The sequence below is a fragment of the Topomyia yanbarensis genome, chromosome 3 (genome assembly GCF_030247195.1).
Source record: "Topomyia yanbarensis strain Yona2022 chromosome 3, ASM3024719v1, whole genome shotgun sequence".
Taxonomy (NCBI): domain Eukaryota; kingdom Metazoa; phylum Arthropoda; class Insecta; order Diptera; family Culicidae; genus Topomyia; species Topomyia yanbarensis.
In genome coordinates, this window is record NC_080672.1 from 156827851 (window position 1) to 156849326 (window position 21476).

General features: G+C 36.9%; 1 protein-coding gene across 10 annotated transcripts in view; it reads left to right on the plus strand.

Annotated features, from left to right (window-relative positions):
• The first annotated feature begins 4845 nt into the window (after positions 1-4845).
• The window catches only part of LOC131692345 (uncharacterized), a 312974-nt gene continuing 296343 nt past the window's right edge, over positions 4846-21476 (plus strand). For 3 of the 10 annotated variants that reach the window (XM_058979332.1, XM_058979335.1, XM_058979339.1), the window contains exon 1: positions 4849-5981. In XM_058979332.1, coding sequence (XP_058835315.1) covers positions 5930-5981 — 52 coding nt within the window. In that variant the 5' untranslated portion in view covers positions 4849-5929. Of the gene's footprint in view, positions 5982-21476 lie in introns of all 10 variants that reach the window. The other 7 variants (XM_058979334.1, XM_058979338.1, XM_058979337.1 and 4 more) reach the window with 5 other exon arrangements.

A 21476-nucleotide genomic window follows, 5' to 3' on the forward strand; every position in this document is an offset into this window, starting at 1 on the left:
CATTGTTTTTATTGTATGCATTTTATTATTTTTTTCCAGTTTATTCATTTTGTTCAGTTTCTTCATTTTAATAATCTGACTACTTTTTCAGTTTTTATCATTTCATCCAAATAATTTATTTGATTCAATTTATTTCTTTATATAAGTTTAAAACCTTTTACCATTGTCCAATTTTTCATTTTAATCAATGCATTTAATTCTGCTCATTTTCTTCTTTTTATTCATTTTATAACTTCAGTTCATTTTGTTTATTTGATTGGTTTGTTTTATTTATGCATTTCATTTATTTTTTACTTTATTCATTTTGTTCATCCTTTTCTTTTTATTCATTTTATTCATTGCATTAATTTGATTCATTGTATTCACTGGATGAATTAAATCAATTTGATTAATTTGATTTATTTGATTCATGTGATTCATGTGATTCACGTGATTCACGTGATTCATTTGATTCATTTGATTCTAATTCATTTGATTCATTTGATTCATTTTATTCATATCTTTAATTTTATGCATTTCATGTTCAGTCATTCTTTTTTTTCATTCAATTTGTTAGTATGAGTCAATTTATTGTATTAATCTTATAACTATTTCTAAATATAATCTTAATTTTTATTTAATAACCTAATCTAATTTGATTCGTGTATATTATAATTTTGATTTACATTAATATTTCTACTCATTTTATGAATTTAAAAACCTATTATTTCATTTTTTGCTTTACTTTTTTATTTCGGTCGTTTTGTTGATTTCTATAATTTATTCAGTTTATTCGAGATTTTATTCGTGCAAGACTAGAAACTGCTTTCATCCCACCTCTAGTTGGGTGCCTACTTCTCGTGCAAACTAAACCAATAGTGAAATGTGTAAGAAATGTCTCATCTCACTGCTAGGTGGATTAAATTGGTTTTTACCTTTTTCATACAAAAAAGAGCATAAAAAAAATTTTTGGCCGTGTTTTTTGAAATACTTGGTGTGATATTCAATTACAAGTAATATTTTCACTTAAGCCTGATTATTCCAGATTTTATAAACGTGGGAGCAAAAATGTGAAGTTTTTAATATCATTAGAGACTCCAAACCGATCTTTACTAAAGTTTACCGCAAAAATCGAAATTTATTTTGCTGATTTTTGTATGGAAAAAGGAAAAAACATAATTACATAAGCTTGCCGTATTCATAGGGTTTTAGAGTGCCACGCGCCAAACTTTCTTATCTTTATTGCGCATAGTTTAGACAGTGAAAAAAGTGCCTGTTCGTGCGTTTTGGTTTGCATCTTTCATTCTTATACGTAGTTGAAGTTGGTGTAAACAATGGAAAATCTTCAAAACTTTGAAACGAATGAGTATTTTTACTTACGTCTCCGACAATATTATGTATTTTTGATACTTACACATTTGTCTTGAACATAGTTTGCACAAAAAGTGACAATGAAAGAAGTTGACTGTCCCGGGTTTTAATCGTTTGATATGGTCACCCTATAACTATCAGGCGCTCGATACAATTTAAATGGTATGCGATTCTAGCGATAAGAGCATATAATGCTTCGATCTTAGCCAGAATAAAGTTTGTATGTTTTAAAATTGTAAGGCGACTTGGTCAAATTCGGACCTAGCAACGGCTTATGGGCCATTGAACTGAATTGTGTAAACTGTTTGACAGAATTGGATGTTTTCCGGGAAACCCATTGTGCACATTTTTCCCTCAGACGACTTTTTGCAACCAGGAGGGTTTTCTCCATGTAAATTGCCAAAAACGGTAAACCGGAAATATCCATCTTGGTTTTTAAAATTGCGTCAAAAATCGTTCTCTGGCATCTGCTCTTTAAGTCCGTTCCGAAAATACCCATATTGATTAGGTCATAGAGAATTCAGCATTCGCCATAAAAATTGGAGTCCCGACAATCGACCCTGTTTGGGTGCCGAGAGCCGATTTTAGGAACCTTTTTGAAAACTGAATAAAAAATGTGGCAAACATTTCGGTGACATTCAATGTTGAATCACAAAATAGAAATAATTTACTTAGTAAATAGTCAATGCGCATACTTTTACGATCGATATACTAATGATAAAAAAACTTTTGAGTAAATTTAATATTTTGGTTGTAAAACAGAACATACGAGTCTATCTGCTTCATTTGCTCCGATTGCGTAACGTGCTAGTATAACACATAAATAATATTTGTCCAAATGACCATGTCGGCTTTCTGTCAAAAGTTACGTCGGAGTGCCAACAACCGACCAGTGCGGACAACCGACCAGTGCCGACAACCGACCAGTGCCGACAACCGACCACTTTCCCCTATTAGCTTTGCAGAACTAGGTAAATATGTGGTATAAAATACTTTTATTTATATTTATTGTTTTCAATTTTTGTTCAGAGGTCCATCCTTTCCAATCCAGTTCTTATTCAAAATTGTATCATTTTCGAATATCTCCAATTGCCGTAAGGGTTCTAAAGTGAATCGATTGGTATATAAGACTCGACACTCGGGGCCTCCGAAAAAGTTTTCAAAGTTGGAGCAAATCTTATACATTTCTTTTATAAAAAACCTATTTTAATCCACCTAGCGGTGCAATTGTGCCTTTCTCAATCATGAATCACGAGAATGTGAAAATTTTGAAAAAGAAAAAACAGCCATGGTAATATTGAACTGAAAAAAGGTGCGAAATCGGCAAAGTCCCAAAAAGTCGATTTTCATAAAAAAATATTTTTCGAGATAACATAAAATCTCGACGTTTCATGCATTTTAAAGATGTTTGGCATCAAAAATACGAATTCGATTTCTGAAATTTCATGAGGTCCCCCCTTTGAAAAAAAAAATTTGAGTTCCGGCTTATATGGGAATTTCATATGTGACCGGACGATTTAGTCTATATTTCCGGACCCATATAAGCGATCCGTGCGAAATTTTATTGACATCTATGGGGATATTATAGCTATCATTTGGGACTAAGTTTGTGAAAATCGGCCCAACCATTTTCGGGAAACTGATGTGAGTTCGCAAATTTTGAAAGATGGCCGCTTTTCCCGGGCACTTCCGGAACCGTCTATGGTGGTCAATGTAGTCAACGAAAGTTTGGTTGGCCGTCGGTGACCTAGAACAGCAAATTTAAGTTGTTTGAGAGACATTTTAGCGAAATTTTTACCTTTTTTGCTTTCATCGGAGTATCGGTTTGAATCACAATTTGCTATGTGATCGCACGCCACAACCTGTAACTCCGGAACCGGAAGTCGGATCGGGATGAAATTAAATAGCCATTTACGGGGACGCAATACCTTTCATTTGAGGCCAAGTTTAGTCGAATCGGTCTAGCCATCTCCGAGAAACCGATGTGACTGTTATTCTGAATTTAGATACTTCCGCCGGGGCTTCCGGAACCGATGATGGTGGCCAATGTGGCCAAATAGACTTTGAATGGATGCTAGTGACCTAATACTACAAATCGAAGCAGTTGTGGTCATATTTTGGAAATTTTTTCACCTTTATACATTCATTGCAGAATTTATTAAAATCGACATTTTCTGCGTGTTCGTACTTATCACCCTGTAATTCCGGAACCGGAAGTCGGATCCATTAGAAATTCAATAGCAGCCTATGGGACCGTTGCACCTTTAATTTGAGACTAAGTTTGTGAAAATCGGTTCAGCCATCTCTGAGAAAAATGAGTGACATTTTTGGTCACATACACACACACATACACACACACATACATACATACACACATACATACACACACACACAGACATTTGCCGAACTCGACGAACTGAATCGAATGGTATATGTCACTCGGCCCTCCGGGCCTCCGTTAAAAAGTTGGTTTTCAGAGCAATTGCAATACCTTTCTATTGAGAAAGGCAAAATGTATTTTAATCCTTTGTTTTGTTGAAAAATCCGATCAATTAATGCAGCGCCTTGCTTGCTCTAGAAGTAACAGTCTTAATAACTTTAGTCAAGCAATGCTGCTGCATCTATTTTTAGAATTGAAAATTCTTATTATATACATGTTGCATTTTACATTTCAGCTGCTTCAAAGAATTTTCTGACAAAGAAACACGCCTTGCTCTAAGAGATTAAAAAAAGGCGAATTTATGCACCTTTTGTTACCTTCCTTCTACTATTACTCATTCAAATGAAACAATTATAGATAATAGGCCAACTGATACCAATTAGGATCCGACTCCTCACAATACACGTTGATTGATGTCCTATCTTTGATAGATCTATTTGTGGATATAGATCCAGAGCTCATGTGGTTTTAGGAATCGATGAAAAGCCATCATCTCGGAGTGGGCTCTGATGAAAATAACCTGATGCAAGAAATATAGCACCGGTTTTCCGCTATCTTACTCATGCACCCTTCTCTCAGATGGTTCCGACAATACGACGACAGGCATCGGAGCCACCTTCAATTACGGTCGGTATCATTTATTTCTCCTGACCTACTGACTAGAGTGTGGGTTCAGGAAGGTAGGTGCGTTTTTTGCGCTGCTGAAACTGTCTCGCAATTTGCTTCTCCGTTGCCTGTTCGAGGCTGACTCTCCAAGAACAAGTGTGCATCAGCTATGCTTCAGCGCGCTCTTCGCAGATCCCTAAAAGGCGACGACGACGTCGCCAACATTCGGATCGAATCGGTTTGTTATGTTGCAAGCAAGTTTGTATTCGGTTATGTTGCGCAACATATCACTTCGCCAGCGAACCGAACGGGGGGCTTGCCCCCTAGGCAACATAATGTAGCGACCGTAGCCAGCACGTCAAGGTGAAGGATTTGTCACGATTCTTATGTTATGCTACACGCAGCACTGCAAAGAGAGTGTGTTCGTTCTATATCATTCAATGTTACCGGTAGGAGCGGCATTTTCAGTTGTACTTCAGAAACCGGAATGAGCGGACGTATTTTGATTTAACTTGCGCCCCCACAGCATGGGAAGTTGATTGTGAATATTTCGCGTTGAAATCCTATTTGATATCTAATCACGGGTCACGGTTTGTTCTCTGGTACGCAAATTGGCATTTCGGGGCCGTTTTGCACGCATTTTGTGTGTCACGTCGCATTCAATCGGGTTCTGCAAGAGTGTACAGAAGAATTCAGTTTTAGTTTGATGTGCGAGGAGGAGTATGGTATGGTACTAGATCGTTTCGAATTTTCGCGACAATCTCGCGATACTCTTTGGCACCGGCTGCTCCGGCCTATATAAGTTGCGAGTGGTGTGTGTTTGCGAAACAAGCCGCCAAGGGTCATTTACAGAACAGAACAGCGAGTAAAATCTTCATCCCAGCTGTTTCGAGTCGCTCTCTGGCAAACTACGACGTCTAGTAAGTGCGGGAGCATAGAAGAAAATTCGAAAAATGTGAATAGCGAAGAATGAAATTGGTATAAAATAAATTTCCTCCCGTTCGTGTGTTCGTGCTAGTGTTGGTGAAAGCGGCTGAAATAATAGTGAATATAGGAGGAAATTTGTTTTGATAAATTGGAATCTACCAGTCCCTTGTACCTACGTGTTGGTCGTGCTGTTCGCTAGGTTACTCATCCTTACCAGCCTCCGCCTGTGGCTATCTATGGGAATGATAAAATTGGAAAAGTATTAAATTGTTGCTAGAGAGTAAACGTATTTGGAACAAAATTTGGCTCCGTACCCAGATCGAATTGCGTATAGTGTGTGGAAGTCGTGAATTGTTGCTGATGTAATAAAAATAGCTAGCATGAGCTCATGCCGCGGGCGAAACAAGTGATGTTTATTCAATTTTCCTAGCATGCGTGTCCTTGCGTCGCTTCAGAAGAGTCCAAACGGTGTACGGTGTGCATAGTGCGTGCGTGCGAAAAAGCAAGACATCCGTAATCCTTTGCAGCCACCTGAGGACGCCTACCGTAAAACCTCGGAAAAGCCCCGTACGCAAGTAGCAAGATCGTCAGCGCTTTGCAGCAAGCATGGATAAATTCAGTGCCATAAAAATTGGATTATTCTGTTTACTTTTTGGAGGTGAGATATGGAAATTTTGTATCCGATGCCACTTGAGTGTGCCAGAATTATAAATTATTCGGTTGATAGAAACTCGTTGCGTGTGGGCACCTTCCTAATAAAAATAAATGTTGCGTTCTAAGTCACGCGTTGAAAGGGCCTTATTGAGCAATAAATTGCAAAGTTTGTGTGTAATAATTTATCGTCATGTATTTCTACAAATTACAATTACGATTATCTTCTATTCTATAGCTGTTTCATCTAGAGATCTATCATAGCTTCGCACTGATTCACTTATTATTCTTATATTTGGTCAATCGAAGGAGCCCAAAAGTTTGTTTAAGCATTTCTAAAAAATAAACCGGCATCATTAAATATATTCAAAATCCCATTTCAATGTGTATTCAATTGTTTAGATTACCAGACAATCTTTGACACAAGCAAACATATCTTTGACCATTGTGTTGGTTTCCTCCGGCGTTAGGAATTCGACAGAAGTGGTGAAAACCCACCGAAAATATGTTCCGGTCATCAACGTATCATCATTTGATACCTATTGAAATATTCAGGGCCGATATACAAATGGCACCTTATCCTTTGCCTTACCAAACCATGAAGGTCGAACTTAGTCTGAAACTGTAGTCAGCGGTTCCAATGGATCCAGGTTTCCATGATTTTTGCAACATGCAATGCAATTGAATTGTTGATTTGATTTCCTTTGTTAGGTTTGCCAGTCAACCGCACTGACTGTTGTAGGGTGAACCTTTGAAAACACAATAATTCGACAAACAGCGGAAATTTGACTTTCTGATTTGACCAATTTCTATAATTCAATTATGTAAAAAAAGAATATTTATAATGGATGTGGGAAATAAGGAAATCCTAATGTTAATTAATGACAAATATTCTATTATACCACTAAGTGGCTTGAAAGAGGTTTTAGTGTAAATCAGAGGCTTGAAGACAAATTACAAATTACATCCTACTTGGCAAAGAGAATATTTATAGTTGTGAGAAAATTTGCAACAATATTGTTTAATTTTTTAAATTTATTTTTATTTTCGTGACTTTAAATTTTCTTCATTCGTCACGTTGTATATTGTTTTATGAGAAAACTGTACCAATTTATGTTCAAACTCAGGTTAGCTCTGAAGCTTAAGGGATATTCCTTCGGAGCGTTGGGCATTTTTCGTAAACTAAATATTTTTGCCAAAAATCAAGCATTGCATGTATCGCCCATATGAGTAAATGCGTCCGGATAATTTGCTACTGCGATAATAAAAACTCACATTTTCACACGAAAAGTTATTGGCACACAACTTCTCCAGATAAATACAACGTGTTATTTCTCCGCATAAATAAAACCGCCGGAGCATGAGTGAATGAGTTTATCATGGTATCCTTTTTTATGTTCAAAAATTATAGCAGCTCCTCCAACTTTAAATTCCGGTGAGAAGGAAAAAATCAAATACATTTTATCCGGAAAATTATTCTCACGCTATTTGTGGAGACGTAGAATTTTGCGACTCATCTTATCTCGGAAAAGTTGGACATCGAATAAGCTTCTTCTCGGGTGAGTGAGAGAGAATTACGGTAAACAGGTCTAATACGCCCCCCTTAAGCAAAAATAACTATCTTTCAACGTTAAACACTATGATCTCCGCATCAATTACTCAAATTTATTGCTATATTAGTTAGAAATTAGTTCCTGCTTCATATTTTTTATTAAAAACATCCTAATACAAATATTATTATTAATTTTTCAAAGACGCTCAAATTCTAGTTTCATCTTTCACCTAGGGCGTTATGCCTCCGGTTATAGTGTAATATGCCCCACAACAAAAGGATGGTATGCCTCACAGCAATCGGCGAGTATTCCCCACAACAACGGGATTATACGCCCAAACGAATAATTGAAATTTTTATCATGCTGCAAAAAGGTCCCACAATGTATGAAATCTCTATTTACTTTAAAAAAATCAGTATTACTGTTATTTAAAACACAACATTGCCTAAATAGTTACTTTGCTGTTGTGCCAATAATGGGGCATACCATCCAGAACTTTGTGGGGCGTTTTGTCCGGTGAAGAGCTCTTGTGAAAACATCCATAATTCTACACGCACACATAGTTTTAAGCCATTCTAAAAACTAAGGTAGGAACTTCAATAGTCTAATAAGCTTCTCGAAATAGTTTTATCAAATCCGACTCTTTATAATTGGTTAACATGCTTATAGAAAAATAGCGGACACTTACATCGAAATGGCTCTTTTGAAACTTTTGTTTATATTGTTGTTTTGCAGCATAATAAAAAAATCCAAACTAACTTAGTACGTTGATTTCGTGAAATGGTACTGTTCCAGTCATTTTTGCCTTTCACATAGTTAAGGAGGACTGCAAATAGAACTGGGGTGCTTTGCCCTGGTGGGGCGTGTGTTATACTGTCTTCCCCTACAATGCCTGCCAGAAACCCATGACCGGAAAGGGATTTTTAAATTTCTTATAAAATAAATGTATAGAATTCGCTCAAACTAACAAGATTTTTTCATGTGCATAAAGTTAGTTCATCCAATGACGAAGAAGATAATTGGAAGGACACTGATGACTTATGAGTATAATAGTAACAAAAAAACTTTGAATGTATAGTATATAATATTTCAAATGTTTATTAATTTCGCATAATGGTTTCTTTTTCATGCTTCATAATACAAATAATTTATTGGAACGCTAGTCTATTTTATCCCTATGATTTATATATATATATATATATATATATATATATATATATATATATATATATATATATATATATATATATATATATATATATATATATATATATATATATATATATATATATATATATATATATATATATATATATATATATATATATATATATATGTATATATATACTGTAAAAAATCAAATAAAAAATTTACAGTAAAAAAGCTTTTTAAGGGGAAATCCTGACAATTTCACCCAATAACTTTTTCGCTTAACAGATTGCAATTTTGCTACTTCACCCATGTTTCATAAAATCATTTTGTCTACAAACTTTCCATACATGACTTTCAATTTTGGCAACAATTTGCAAAGTCAATTTTTTTATTTGCGTATATACCCTCTTAAATCACAATTTTCCAACATTATATTAAACTACTAAAAAAATAGACAAACCTTTCCGAAGACATCAAAGTGCTATAACCAATAGTTTCGTCGCAAATATCAATGGCTTTTTTTGATTTCGTCCCACTGTGGAACGCTGAGAAAATTTCCTACCGATTTATGTAGGGGAGACCGGGGCTAGTTGGCGGTGTTTTCAGTTTTCAATTTTTACCGCTTTGATGTAGGTAGATCTTGCAAAATAGAACATGCGGCTTGAAAGAGCAGACTGTTGGCAACATCTCTGATTGTTTTAAAAGTGTTTGATGCAATTTCTCCTTTTTTAGAGACAAAAATATGTGACGCGGAAAGCCCGCCAACTTACCCCGGGGCGGGGGTAAGTTGGCGGTATGGTAGGATATGCCAAAAACTAAGCAATCAAATGGAGATTCAATCACCTCAAGGGTCCTTTTGGAACGTGCTGAATGTCTTTTCGAGAAAACTGTATATTAACCCACATTTGTTATTATATTTCAGTTTCAATACCCCGGCATTTTGACTTTGGCGCTTACTCCCTATTCAAAAGCAAATTTTCGAAATTTTTCGTGCAATTGGCCGGAATAAATGTCTTCTACATTGGCGAGATACACAAGAAATTTTTTTTCTTACTTTGGAATGAATACTAGAAATAAATTTTTTTGATGACTTTTCTACACTGTAAATAGTACCGCCAACTTGCCCCGCGTGCAACACCGTCAACTTACCCCAACTGCATATTTTATTAAAAACTATTTAAAAAAATAACTTTTGTTTGTGGATAGATGTAATATCTATACGGATACTGAAAGCTCTTTTCACACGCTATCGAAAAATATAATCATTCGGGAAGTAGATTGAAAATCACCCTAAGTACCGCAAAGTATTTAAAATTTAGAAAATTTACTTGGTATGCTCAAAAACACAATATCGCGCACAATTTCAACAAAACAAAAGGTTTGGAAAAAAAATCACTTCGGATAATGTGTTTCCCATTACTTGGGGTACACAACGAGAGGCAACGCTTTATGTCTAATAGAAACGGAGAAAAAGGGCTTCCGCCAACTTACCCCAACCGCCAACTAGTCCCGGGCTCCCCTACAAATATCTTTTAGTTAAGAGTACTAAATGACTTTATAGTAGTAAAATAGCTAAAAAAGAATGTTTTTTGAAGTGTTTTGTGTTAATTCCAATTATTCAATCAAATTTTCCGTTGCTATTGTTCATTAGATTCCTCTATACATTCTCTATAACTTGTTTTTTGACACTTTATTCCTAACTCTTTTCATTTCGCTGCAATTTAATAGTGAACACAGCATGACGCCACCGCGATTGTAGTGGGTTCGAAATTGTTGTTTTTGCATATGAAATTATGGGATAAAAATAATTTTTTGTCGCAACGATGAGAGATAACTGTATGGAGTCAAAGCAAAAATTGTTGAACTTACTAAGGTGCATTATTTCGATGATAATAATGGTGATGTTTATTTACTTTTTTTAAGAAAATTAACGAAAATGCTAATAATAACACTAACTTTAAACTAATTTACGTCTAAAATAATATTAAATTCACTTAACTGAATGATATTGATACAATTTTCTCTGTGAAATTTTCTTGACTTTCCAATGAAAACAAAAAGAGTTAGAATGAGTGCCATACTTTTTCCAATTAGAGCTCCTATTAGAATAAATAAGATAAAAGTATTCAAGTTCAATAACCTAAACACATGGAAACAAGAAAAGATAAGTATTTCATGTCGAAGCACAAATTATGCAGCTCTTCCAGACGAACAATCTGAATCAATAAAGGCGTGATGTTAGCTATTGAGATTTTCAAGAAATGAAAGAAAGATCGATAAAAAATGTTGACTTTTAAATAAATATGTTCAAAAAGGCTACTTAACCTCATTAACTGAATTTTCTCACCTTTCCAATGGACCTAAACGATTTAAAATATAAAGTACACTTTTTGAGTTACAAAAAAAGTTCAATAACTCTGTAACAGTTGAGATTTGATAGAATGCTTTTTCCACCAAATATGATCCTTTATCACCCTTTGAGAAATTCTTGATCATGAATCAAACACTCTGTATATACCCAGGGCAAGATGAAAAACGCTATAACTTTGCTTCTGCTGCTTGGATTTTCATAATAATATGGGAAATCACTCTTAAGAACTTATACTATACGATAAAAGAATAAATTTCATTTCGAATTTTTGGACCGACCTGTCATAGCATTGCAAACACCACACCACACTCATCATAATATAGCTCACTGCACACCTGGCCATGTCCTTATGATCGAGAAAAGGAATGTTAGTTGAATGCCTACTTTAGAAGATACGGGGAACCCACGCAATCTTCGTAGGTATTACGGATGGAAGAGTTTGTTAGGAGGGAAGGAAAAAGAGAAATGGATAAGTGGATACAGGTCGGACTCAATTATCCGGGGATTCGATTTTCCGGGGATTCGATTATCCGTGATTCGATTATCCGGGGAAAATGATTCGATTATCCGGGTGTTTCTAAAAAAATCAAATTTCAACTAGAATGTCTGATTATAGTGCTAATTTAATTTACGCAGTTTTACGGCAGTGTTGCCAAATATGCGCATTTTTTAGTTTTAAACTAAAAGTACATTTTTCTTGTAATACACATCGGTTACTGCAGGCCTTTTTTACACATAAATACTTACTTATGCTTACTCGGTCGGTTCCTGGCACTCTCTTTAGATAATGATGGCATGCTTTTCAGGATTCTGTTTGGATACTTTCTAGGATTTTAATCGAAGTTTTCTTTGCATTCCGATGGCATCTATTTAAAATGTCGATTGTGTCCTTATCCGTATATTTATGGTTTTTTCTCTGAATTTTGATGCAGGATTCTAGAGAAAAGCTTCGCAAAGGTCTGGTGGAATCCTGCTCAAAATAGCATTCTGCTGAAGATTATGATTTTTCCAAGCTGCTATAGAATCATGTTCCTATTTTCAATGAAATCGGGTGTAAACTTCTGATGAATATTCTGTTCTGAGTTCCAGTGGACTTTGACACAATATTGCTTTTCTTCCATTATCCCCTTCAACAATTGATTCCTGCTCAGAATTCCAATGGCATCTTTGGCCCAGTCATGCCAATTTTGTTGGTAAATAACCACGTTTTTAAACGACTATAACTTTTGGTTCACACAACGTATGTTTACAACGACAAGTAAGCTAATATCTTTCATTTAAGCACTAACAGTTATGAGTTATTGCAATTAATCTTATTGGGTTCCGCTGCAACAGTGCTGCCACGTGCACACTTCTAACTAGAATGAGGGTTAAAAGAAACGATAGCTGGGATATGTGACGCCACCACGTACACTAAACTGATGCCGAGAAACAGACGACCCGCAGCATACTTACTTACTTTTTTCTAGTATACGAGTAATCGAATCATTTACCCCGGAAAATCCAACCGAAGGTTAATCGAGTTTGACCTGACCTGTGCAGAAGACACACCTTGTTAAAAAGTTTGTCTTAGAATTCTTGCACAAATATCTATAAACAACTAATACATGCCGTTAACTCGTTACCAATATAAATAATACATGAAAACCAACTAAACATACAAATCACACTTTGAAATTCTGAAAAATCGAGTAGGGCCAAAATAGGTACATTTACATTTTCCAAAATAGGAAAATTTACCCTGATCCTTTTATTTCCAATTTCTTCGCAAATACAGCTTAAATTGATAAAATAACACAAAAAAAAGTTTGATTCGATTCCGGATAATCGAGTCAGACCTGTATAATAATTATGGTATGGGATGAATTATATAATTAACTATAAAATAACAATAAATTGGGTTGATTTCACCAAATTTTCTTGAATACCCTGCAATGGGATCAGGCTTCAGATACCACTGTTGTACCACATTATCCGTGTATTCTGCTGGTAGTGTTGTAACCATTATATTCAATAGCACGCCTGTTAATTCTGCTCTATCTGAGTATGCCGTACTATTCAAGTCGTGGGTAAGGTATCGTAGGAGCGACGAGTTACCTCGGAAAAGCAACATACTTGAAGGGTCTTCACGGATATAACAAACATCGAGAATTTGCAGTTTCTTCGAAAGACACTGCTGCCTTCCCATGTCATTCACAAGTCCTGACGTCCTGATCGCGTAATAATGCTCGCAGTACAGACTTGCAGCCGAGTTCACCGATTTTTCACATTTACGACTCACTCTTTTTTGGACGTCTTTCCACGAACGGACTTCTAAATGGGAACCGCCTTTTCAATTTTCAGATCCGGAATTGGTCGAAAAATCACAAAACTAAAAAGTGACGCAGCCATTTCGATGTTTTGACCGACCTCAACATATATAACTTATAATAATATCTTAAATATAGCAGCCGAATTTTATATCGATAAAACGGAAAAGAAAGAACTTTCTGACAGCTGATCTGCTTCTTTCATATAACCCTCTGATCGTCTGGAACATATATCGGAAAAAGAGAAGCGAGATGAATAACTTCAAGTATCCAAGTGGAAACAAAGTAATTATAGGCTCATCCACAAGAAACTTCTTCGAATACTGTCTCATGAAGGATTATTTTTTAAGATATTTTTTTCTATTGCATCCAACTACACCATATTTTTGATACCTAGTTTATTGAAGGATTAATTTAACGATTTCTTTCGAAATTTGGTGAAACTTCTCCCATTCGTTCGTTTGTTAGGGTAGTTTATTGCGTTGTGTTGCGTTGTGACGATGATTTTGGCGGATTGCACACTGACTTCATCGTCTCTGACTGCTGATTATCTAATAAGAGTTGCTTAGGAAATGGTGAGTAGGAATTCATAGCCATCATACCCGGGCGCCCCCATCTCCATCGTTCACGGGGAAGGATAAAGGATAAGGTAGACAGGAAGTGTTGATGCACCACCTACGTAACGGAAGGACGACGATTTATCAGACTCTTTCATAGGTGTCGCGGAGTTGGTAGTTTGGAAGGGTATCAGGTCTAGGATTCGCTCCAAGCAAGCGATGCGACCTGTAAAGCATATTTTATTAGGTAGTTGTTTAGTTAGTACTCGAGTGCACGATGACTCGAAAAAAAAGATCTTGTTTAGTTTTCGGTTCTTTTTAAACTCTAGGCAGCCGGCTACCGAGAGTATCCTATGTTCCCTAAACAAAAGCAATTTGAACTGCATACAGCCGACCATTGGAGTATTGCCTAGGTAAGCTAATCTTATCTGCGTGATGGCCCGGATCACTATTTATTGAAACAGTATTTAGACAGAATTTGTTACTTCTTCTCTACGATATATTTATTGGCTTGAAAACTACCGAGTGATAACGCATTATACAGGCAAAGATAGCGCGACATGTTATAAATCACGGAAAGTATTTCTTATTTTCCATATCGGATTGTTTTTGGAATACAAGTATACGAGCGATAATAACGAACACTGAAGGGAAATATAAAGGATTGTTAACCTTATACACGGGCTTGTTAACAATAACGGAGCTTGAAATTATGTTCATACAAACAGACGCGGCGAATTTGCAATACGTATTGACCCGTGATCATCGATGCTAGTCAGATTAGTCGTATTAGGGCTAATTTCTGATCAACTATTCATTTTTACGGCAATGTTTTCTCGACTAGATCTGTTCGCACCCTCTCATTCTGCTACTATCGGCAGAAGGCTGATAGCACCCAGTCGTCGCCGGTCTAAGGATCAAATGCCATCACTAGACTTAGACTCGCGTGGAGGCATGAGATAGGAAACTTGTGATAATTTTGTTATCCCACCATTTGACGACCCGTTCGTTTGTTTCACGCGGCATACTATTGATATTACCAGCCCCATCTAAGCTACTCACCGCCACTCTGTTGGCCACCTTTGGTTGCAAACAAAGTGGCAGCGAGAATTTGAGCTGGAGCTGATATTGGATTTACGCAGTCACACTCATCCGGAATTCTAACTGGTTTCTTACAGAATTCCAGCTCAAATAAAACAACCGAGTCAGAATGTCTGGTTTGATTTCCCCGAATGAAGAATATGTAAAAGAAAAATGATATTTATAAAGCAACCTTGTTATTGTTTGGGTACAGAATCCGGTACAGATTTTTCTATAGAAGAGTACAGATAGAAAAGATTTTTCAACTCCCGGTACAGATTTAATTGTGGCAACACTGCTCACCATATAACGCCATATTCTGCATGTGCAGCATATTGCAGCAATATTATTGTTATAAAGTGACAAGAAGAGTTAAAGATGCACGTTTCCCGTGCACAACTTGAGTTAGACTGCAACACCCAAAACTCGGCCGTAATACCTTTGCGGTAATAAGAAAAAAATGCTCTAATAGCAAGACGTTTCATGCTAAAACGGTCCCAACGAAAAATTCCCCAAACGGCAATACCAACACATTCAAATCTTCTCTGCGTCGCACTCATGTTTCATCAATTCTTATTCAATAAATATCAACGCGTCGGATTGTCTGGAACACTTCCACTTCGCAGCACTTCGCTTGTCATTATATTGCGCTTCAAGCAGAGTAAACACAATGGGGATAACGATAAAGACGAGGTTCGATTTTTCTACACGACACATTCCGTATTTGAAGATTGGCTCACACTCGGCTAGCTTCAAAGCACAGTCAGAAAAAACGACTCGGAATAGTGGTGGGGTACTTCGGCCGGTGTTAAATTGAAATTTCTTTTCTATCACGGACGTTAACAGCAAGATAAAAGCAAAATTTCTCACTAGGGTGAAAATAGGCCTGCTAAACCAAGACATGTTTCGGATTCACTGTGTCTCATCGGTATAAACAGAACTTCTGCTCGAACGGGACATCACGTTTGAACAATCGTTCGATTGAAACACAAAGTGTGCTTTAGTTTTAAGGGATTTGCGTCAAGCCGGCGCTAATCTATTCCGACAATAGGTTAGTGTCGGTTTCTGATGAGGCGAAGCCGAAACGCAACTGAGTATGAAGCAAGATAGTGACTGCACTAAACATGAACAGTCCTTCCCGTCATTTACGGGAAGCAAGACCTATGGTTTGGATCCACGTGTCCGAACCGAGGGTCTGGGCCTGGTTCAGGTCCGGACTTAGAAAGGGGAAAAAGGGATGGGCTAGATCCAGGTGCTTGTCCGGAGCCGGTTACTGGTCCAGATTCGGGAACTGGTCCGGATTTATGGTACTGGTCCGGATCAGGGAGGTCCGGATTTGGGAACTGGTCTGGATACGAGAACTGGTCCGGATCGGGAACTGTGTCGGATCTGGCAACTAGGCCGGATCCGGAAACTGCCTCAATTTTTTTTCGCTATCCAACCTACCCAGTAAAAAGTTCGTAATTCGGGCTGGTTTCTGCCAATATTGGGGTAGTTTCCGGTTGGTTTGACTCGGTACTAATACTATCATAGAAATCGACCGAATTATTCTACATGCGAACAGAGCCGAGGTTGACACATACTGAAAAAGTGTTTGATTGTGTGATGCACATACATGAACAGCAACCGAAATTTGTCATTCCACCGTTTACTACCTTTGCGAGAATATGAGTTTAATACCGCAATGCGCAATTGTGTGGTCTGTTACCGAAAAGACAATAGAATCTTACCCAAAAGTAATAGAAACATACTCATCGGATTTTGGGTGAAAGGATTCATGATCTAGGCTCAGATTAAAGAAGATCAGGCTCAATTTGCACATTCCCATGTAGTTGCGAAATTATGCAGTACAACTCAAAACTTTTATGAGAGTGCAATAATCACTAGTGACATTACAAGGAATGCAATATTGATTGCTTTGCTAGAAACCCTCTTGGTCCCAACCCCTCGAGGCAATATTCTAAATCAGAAATAAGTGAAATTCTATATTTCGTTACCCGAAAAATCTATCAGCTATGAAACCAATTAATAAAAACAAATTTCGTCTTCCTACCTCCCAAGATTTTGAACTTCAATCTGAAATCAAAAGCCATGCATGTTATTTCCTAAGTGGGCATTTAAAATATTTCACTTTGCGATACGTTACCATTAGTGCAGGACACATTTGTAATATCGAATTTCACCGTTGGCTCGAGGCAAAGGGTCAACTTATGCCAGAAATAATATTAGGTATATGAAAGGAAATGAGTACTCTCCTTCCTCTGTCGTTCCACTCCAATTTGGCAAACGACATAAAATCACTTGTGATATGTACGTACCTGCGGCTACATATACCAGTCACCAGAGCTACGGAACTGATAGGTAGCATACCGAATGGCATGTGTCAACATGTGTATTTCGGGTTGTTGTGATTGATCTTTTCGATACCAACTATAATATCATAACTGCTAGTTAAACATTTTTTGTAACGTGAGCCAATGATGATGGCATTGAGGAAATTGAAAACGGTGCAGCGGAAATTGAAACATATGTGTTTAAAGTTTGGTGGAACCTCCGGCAAAACCGGTCATTTAAAAATAGGAAACACTGGTTGTACAACAACAGTGAAAGAATGAAAATTGACAAAGTACATGTAAAATGTTAGGTGTTAAGGACGCTACCTCCGTTTACGTTCTGCGCCATGTGTCTTTTCTCATATTAAGAACACGAAGAAAACAAAGGTGTCCCTGCTGTCCCACAAATTGGCAGTTGCACGAAATACTTTTCATTGAAAACGGTTCACTGCTGACTAACTGTGACAGTAGGTAGGACCTCTCAAGAATAGTCGTTTCCCACGTGGTGAAGACTCTCACAACTTTGAATTGTTGCCTTTATCAAGATTCGACAAAGTTTATCGGGACCAACCGCTCTCGCTTGACCGCCCGCCACATACTCCGATCCCGTACACAGTTTGCTTCCAGCTGGAGTGATGCAGATATACACTAACCGATATAATGACGAACGTGCCCATTTCATGCGAGGAAATTGCTAACCCAAAAGAAAAGACTGCTCGTCCTAGAAGCCACTCCGACGAGGTGACTATGATTTATGGCTGTCTTCATGCAAAATTACCACCCCGGAACCTTATCTCATGGTCCTGGTGCTGCTGCTGTTCTTGCTGCTCTATGAATAATGAAAGCAGTGATATTGCTCCGACCGTCAAAAGCGTCGAAAACGTGACGGAATGGAAATTCAATGCGACGACACTCGGGGAAAAAGTGGGATCAATTAGGTTCGAGCTCAGGTCGCCGTCTGTGCCGTAGGCAACCGTGGTTATGGAAATTGTACCGGGTTAAAAATCATATTTACGTCGTTAATTCGAATAACGTTCTTCATTTAATTATTTTCATTACGTGCTGTCGGCCACGCTGGAGTCGCATCGCTGTTTGAGTTTGTGAGTGAGCATTTTTATTCCTTTAAACCATTAGTATGCGCAATGGATGTGTTGGATTTTACTATAAAAACCATGAATCTGAAGAAAGTGTAAATACCCGTTCGCTTAACAAAATGCTTGTGATATAGATTTGGTTTTGGGCCACCCGAGTCACTCGGTAAAAGAGTAAATACAGGAGAGTGGCTGTGTTGGGTGAGAGGCCGCACTCTCTCAATTTCGTATACAGTCAGTTTAGTACGGTAATATCATATTACGGGTTCTCCTTCGAAGAATTACAACCCTGGAGATGTAAAATAATCCATATTAAACCTACAAGAATATTATTAATGATTATGAGCGTCCAGTTGCCTTGTGGATTACTGAAGATTTTCAGTGTGTACCACATTTTAAAATGGTTTTCTTTTTCAAATTGCGCGATTTTGTTTTGGTAAATCCTGTATCAGTGGAATAGTGTAAAGGCATTCTGATCATGAGCACGGTTATCTATAATATCGGAGGGCATCTCTTCCTGACAATTGGGATACATCTACCACAACTGCGGGTGAGATGTCGCACTTGATGGCTGAGGATGCGTAGCTAAAATATATTGATGACGTCAAAATGTCATCAAAGGATCCTATGCGCCAAGTATAGGTTCTTAATGTGGTATATCTATAAACTAACGAATTTAACAAGGTGACATATAGGATTATGAGCCAAAGATACAATTACAGAGTGATATACACTTATGTTCTATTTGCTGTTTAATTTAAAACCCGTTTAAAACAGTGTTACTTTTGGGTTGACTACAAAGCATCGCTATAGATTAGCTTCGCAACTTTTTGAAAGCAAAACTGTAACTGCCCTAACATAACAGTCTGCTCGCCAACCAAAATCTTGAGTTAACCCCCGCCTTTAAATAGGTCCAAGCCTAGTTGAGTCCGCTCATGTTTTCTAAATAGCTACAGAAGCATGTTGGATTTCCGATATATGAAACGTGTGTGCCAATAGGCTTATTACCCTACGTACCTACAAACCGCAAGGGGTTCGTCGCGGGTGCGGTAAGGGATCATCCATAAATGACGTAGCATTATATGGGGGAGGGGGGAGTTTTGTATTTTGTAATGATGTGTGACGATAGGGGGGTAGGGGGTCATGTCATGCTAAGCAGCTTTTTTAAAGGGGAATAGAATAGAATTTTAAAAAAAAATTAACGCCTACAAGGGGGGGGGGCAGAGTTGCCGTCAAGCTACGTAATTACCAGGGGGGGGGGGTATTTAGAGGTTTGTGACGAAATGCTACGATGGGGGATGGGGGTGTTAAAAATCACTCAAAAAATGCTACGTCATTTATGGATCATCCCTAATTAGTGCGGTGAGAGACTCCCACAGATGCGGTGCGGAAAATGAACCTTTACCGTGCGGTATTACCGCAACCGCGCTTCAAAAAAAATATTGATGAAGTCTCATGTCTGTATTAAAAAGTCAATCAAAACTAGAACTTTTACCATTTGAGAAGGTCGCAACTAGTTTTGTTTCTTTAGCGAATGCTTAGCATTGGCATTGTTAGGAAAATCCTTCTGTCAGGACGTCGAGTTTTACTTTTCACGCTTCAATAGATACAACATAACCGAATATTAATTTGCTATAATTTTTATTGACTTCCTGATGATTGGAGAAGAAATCCGAATACATTCTCCATTCGACTTATCGCTACATGATTTTTTTACATTTTGGTTATTCTAAGTTGATAAACAGACTGCTACTGAGAATGAAAATTTAGCTGTGTCCAAAAAATTGGCATTATTATTTATTTTTACGACGTATTTTGGACTTATAAGTAAATCATAATGCATAATCCAAATAAAGACAAAATTATTAGATCATTAAAACAACTAAATTGTACTGTTAAACGGGGTTACTTGCAACATTTTTCAACTTCAAAGCGTTATAACTAAAAATGCTAAAACTTCAGAATAATATTCAACATGTACAAGCACTTATGGGCGTATGAAGAATACTCAGTTGTAATCAAAATATTATTCCCTGTTTCCAGGACGACCAAAAATTGTGCATGTTGCAAGTAATCCCGCATTTGGGGTAACTTGCAACACATTAACTTCATTGAAGTTTAATGCAGTATATTTTTGTGTACCTTTAGAATATTGACCAAATATATTATAATTTGGACTTTTAATTTAATTGTTTTTTTTTAATTTTATTTTATTGAAAATTAATGCCCATGTGGTTTACATACAACAACGTTTCTAAATAGCTGTAAACTTTCGATTTATTCCAGATTTGAACACAAAAGCAGGAAATGCTAACTATTGGGACTTTAACCCTATTAAGCATATCTAAACTAATAGTTGCAAGTATTATCCATAGAACTGAGGTTATCGCGATTAACGTGATTAGATTCCACTGGAACAGTGCTGTCAGTGATATTTTCAGTAAACGGCGAAAACTAAATTATACTATATCTTTGTTGTGTTAAAATATTATTGAAAACAGACGAAAACCTATTAATTTACACTGTCATTGACTACCTTTTCATGCAATCGGAATATTATAAATGCTAGAAAAATCCCGCTGAGTATAGGAAGATAGAAATTAAACATTTTATAGTAGTTCCTGGTACTGTTCTGTATTTAACCCTTTGCGACGCAGTGGGACGTATACGTCCCATCTACTTTTTCTAAGTTTTTGTTGGATTTATAGTTAGCGTTGACGTAAATGCGAATTATTTTTTTTTAATCAACTCTTAGAGATGTAAGGAGTACAACTAGCACAAAAATAATGTGAATTTCTTAATTACTTATTAGATATACATAATTGAAACTCGAAAATCTCGTTGTTTTGCAATGAATACGGCTGTGTCTGAATTAAAAGTCCAAGAGATCTAAAATTTTTTTGCAAGTGTCTCAAATATTGAACTAAATATTAGATTTTTTGCAGATTGTTTCGTATGTCAGTTTTTTCGAAACAAATTATCAAAATATGCAAAAATGGAGTTTATTATTATGTTAGTCTATAAAGGATTCTGAGAGACAGGGATAACTTCTCAAC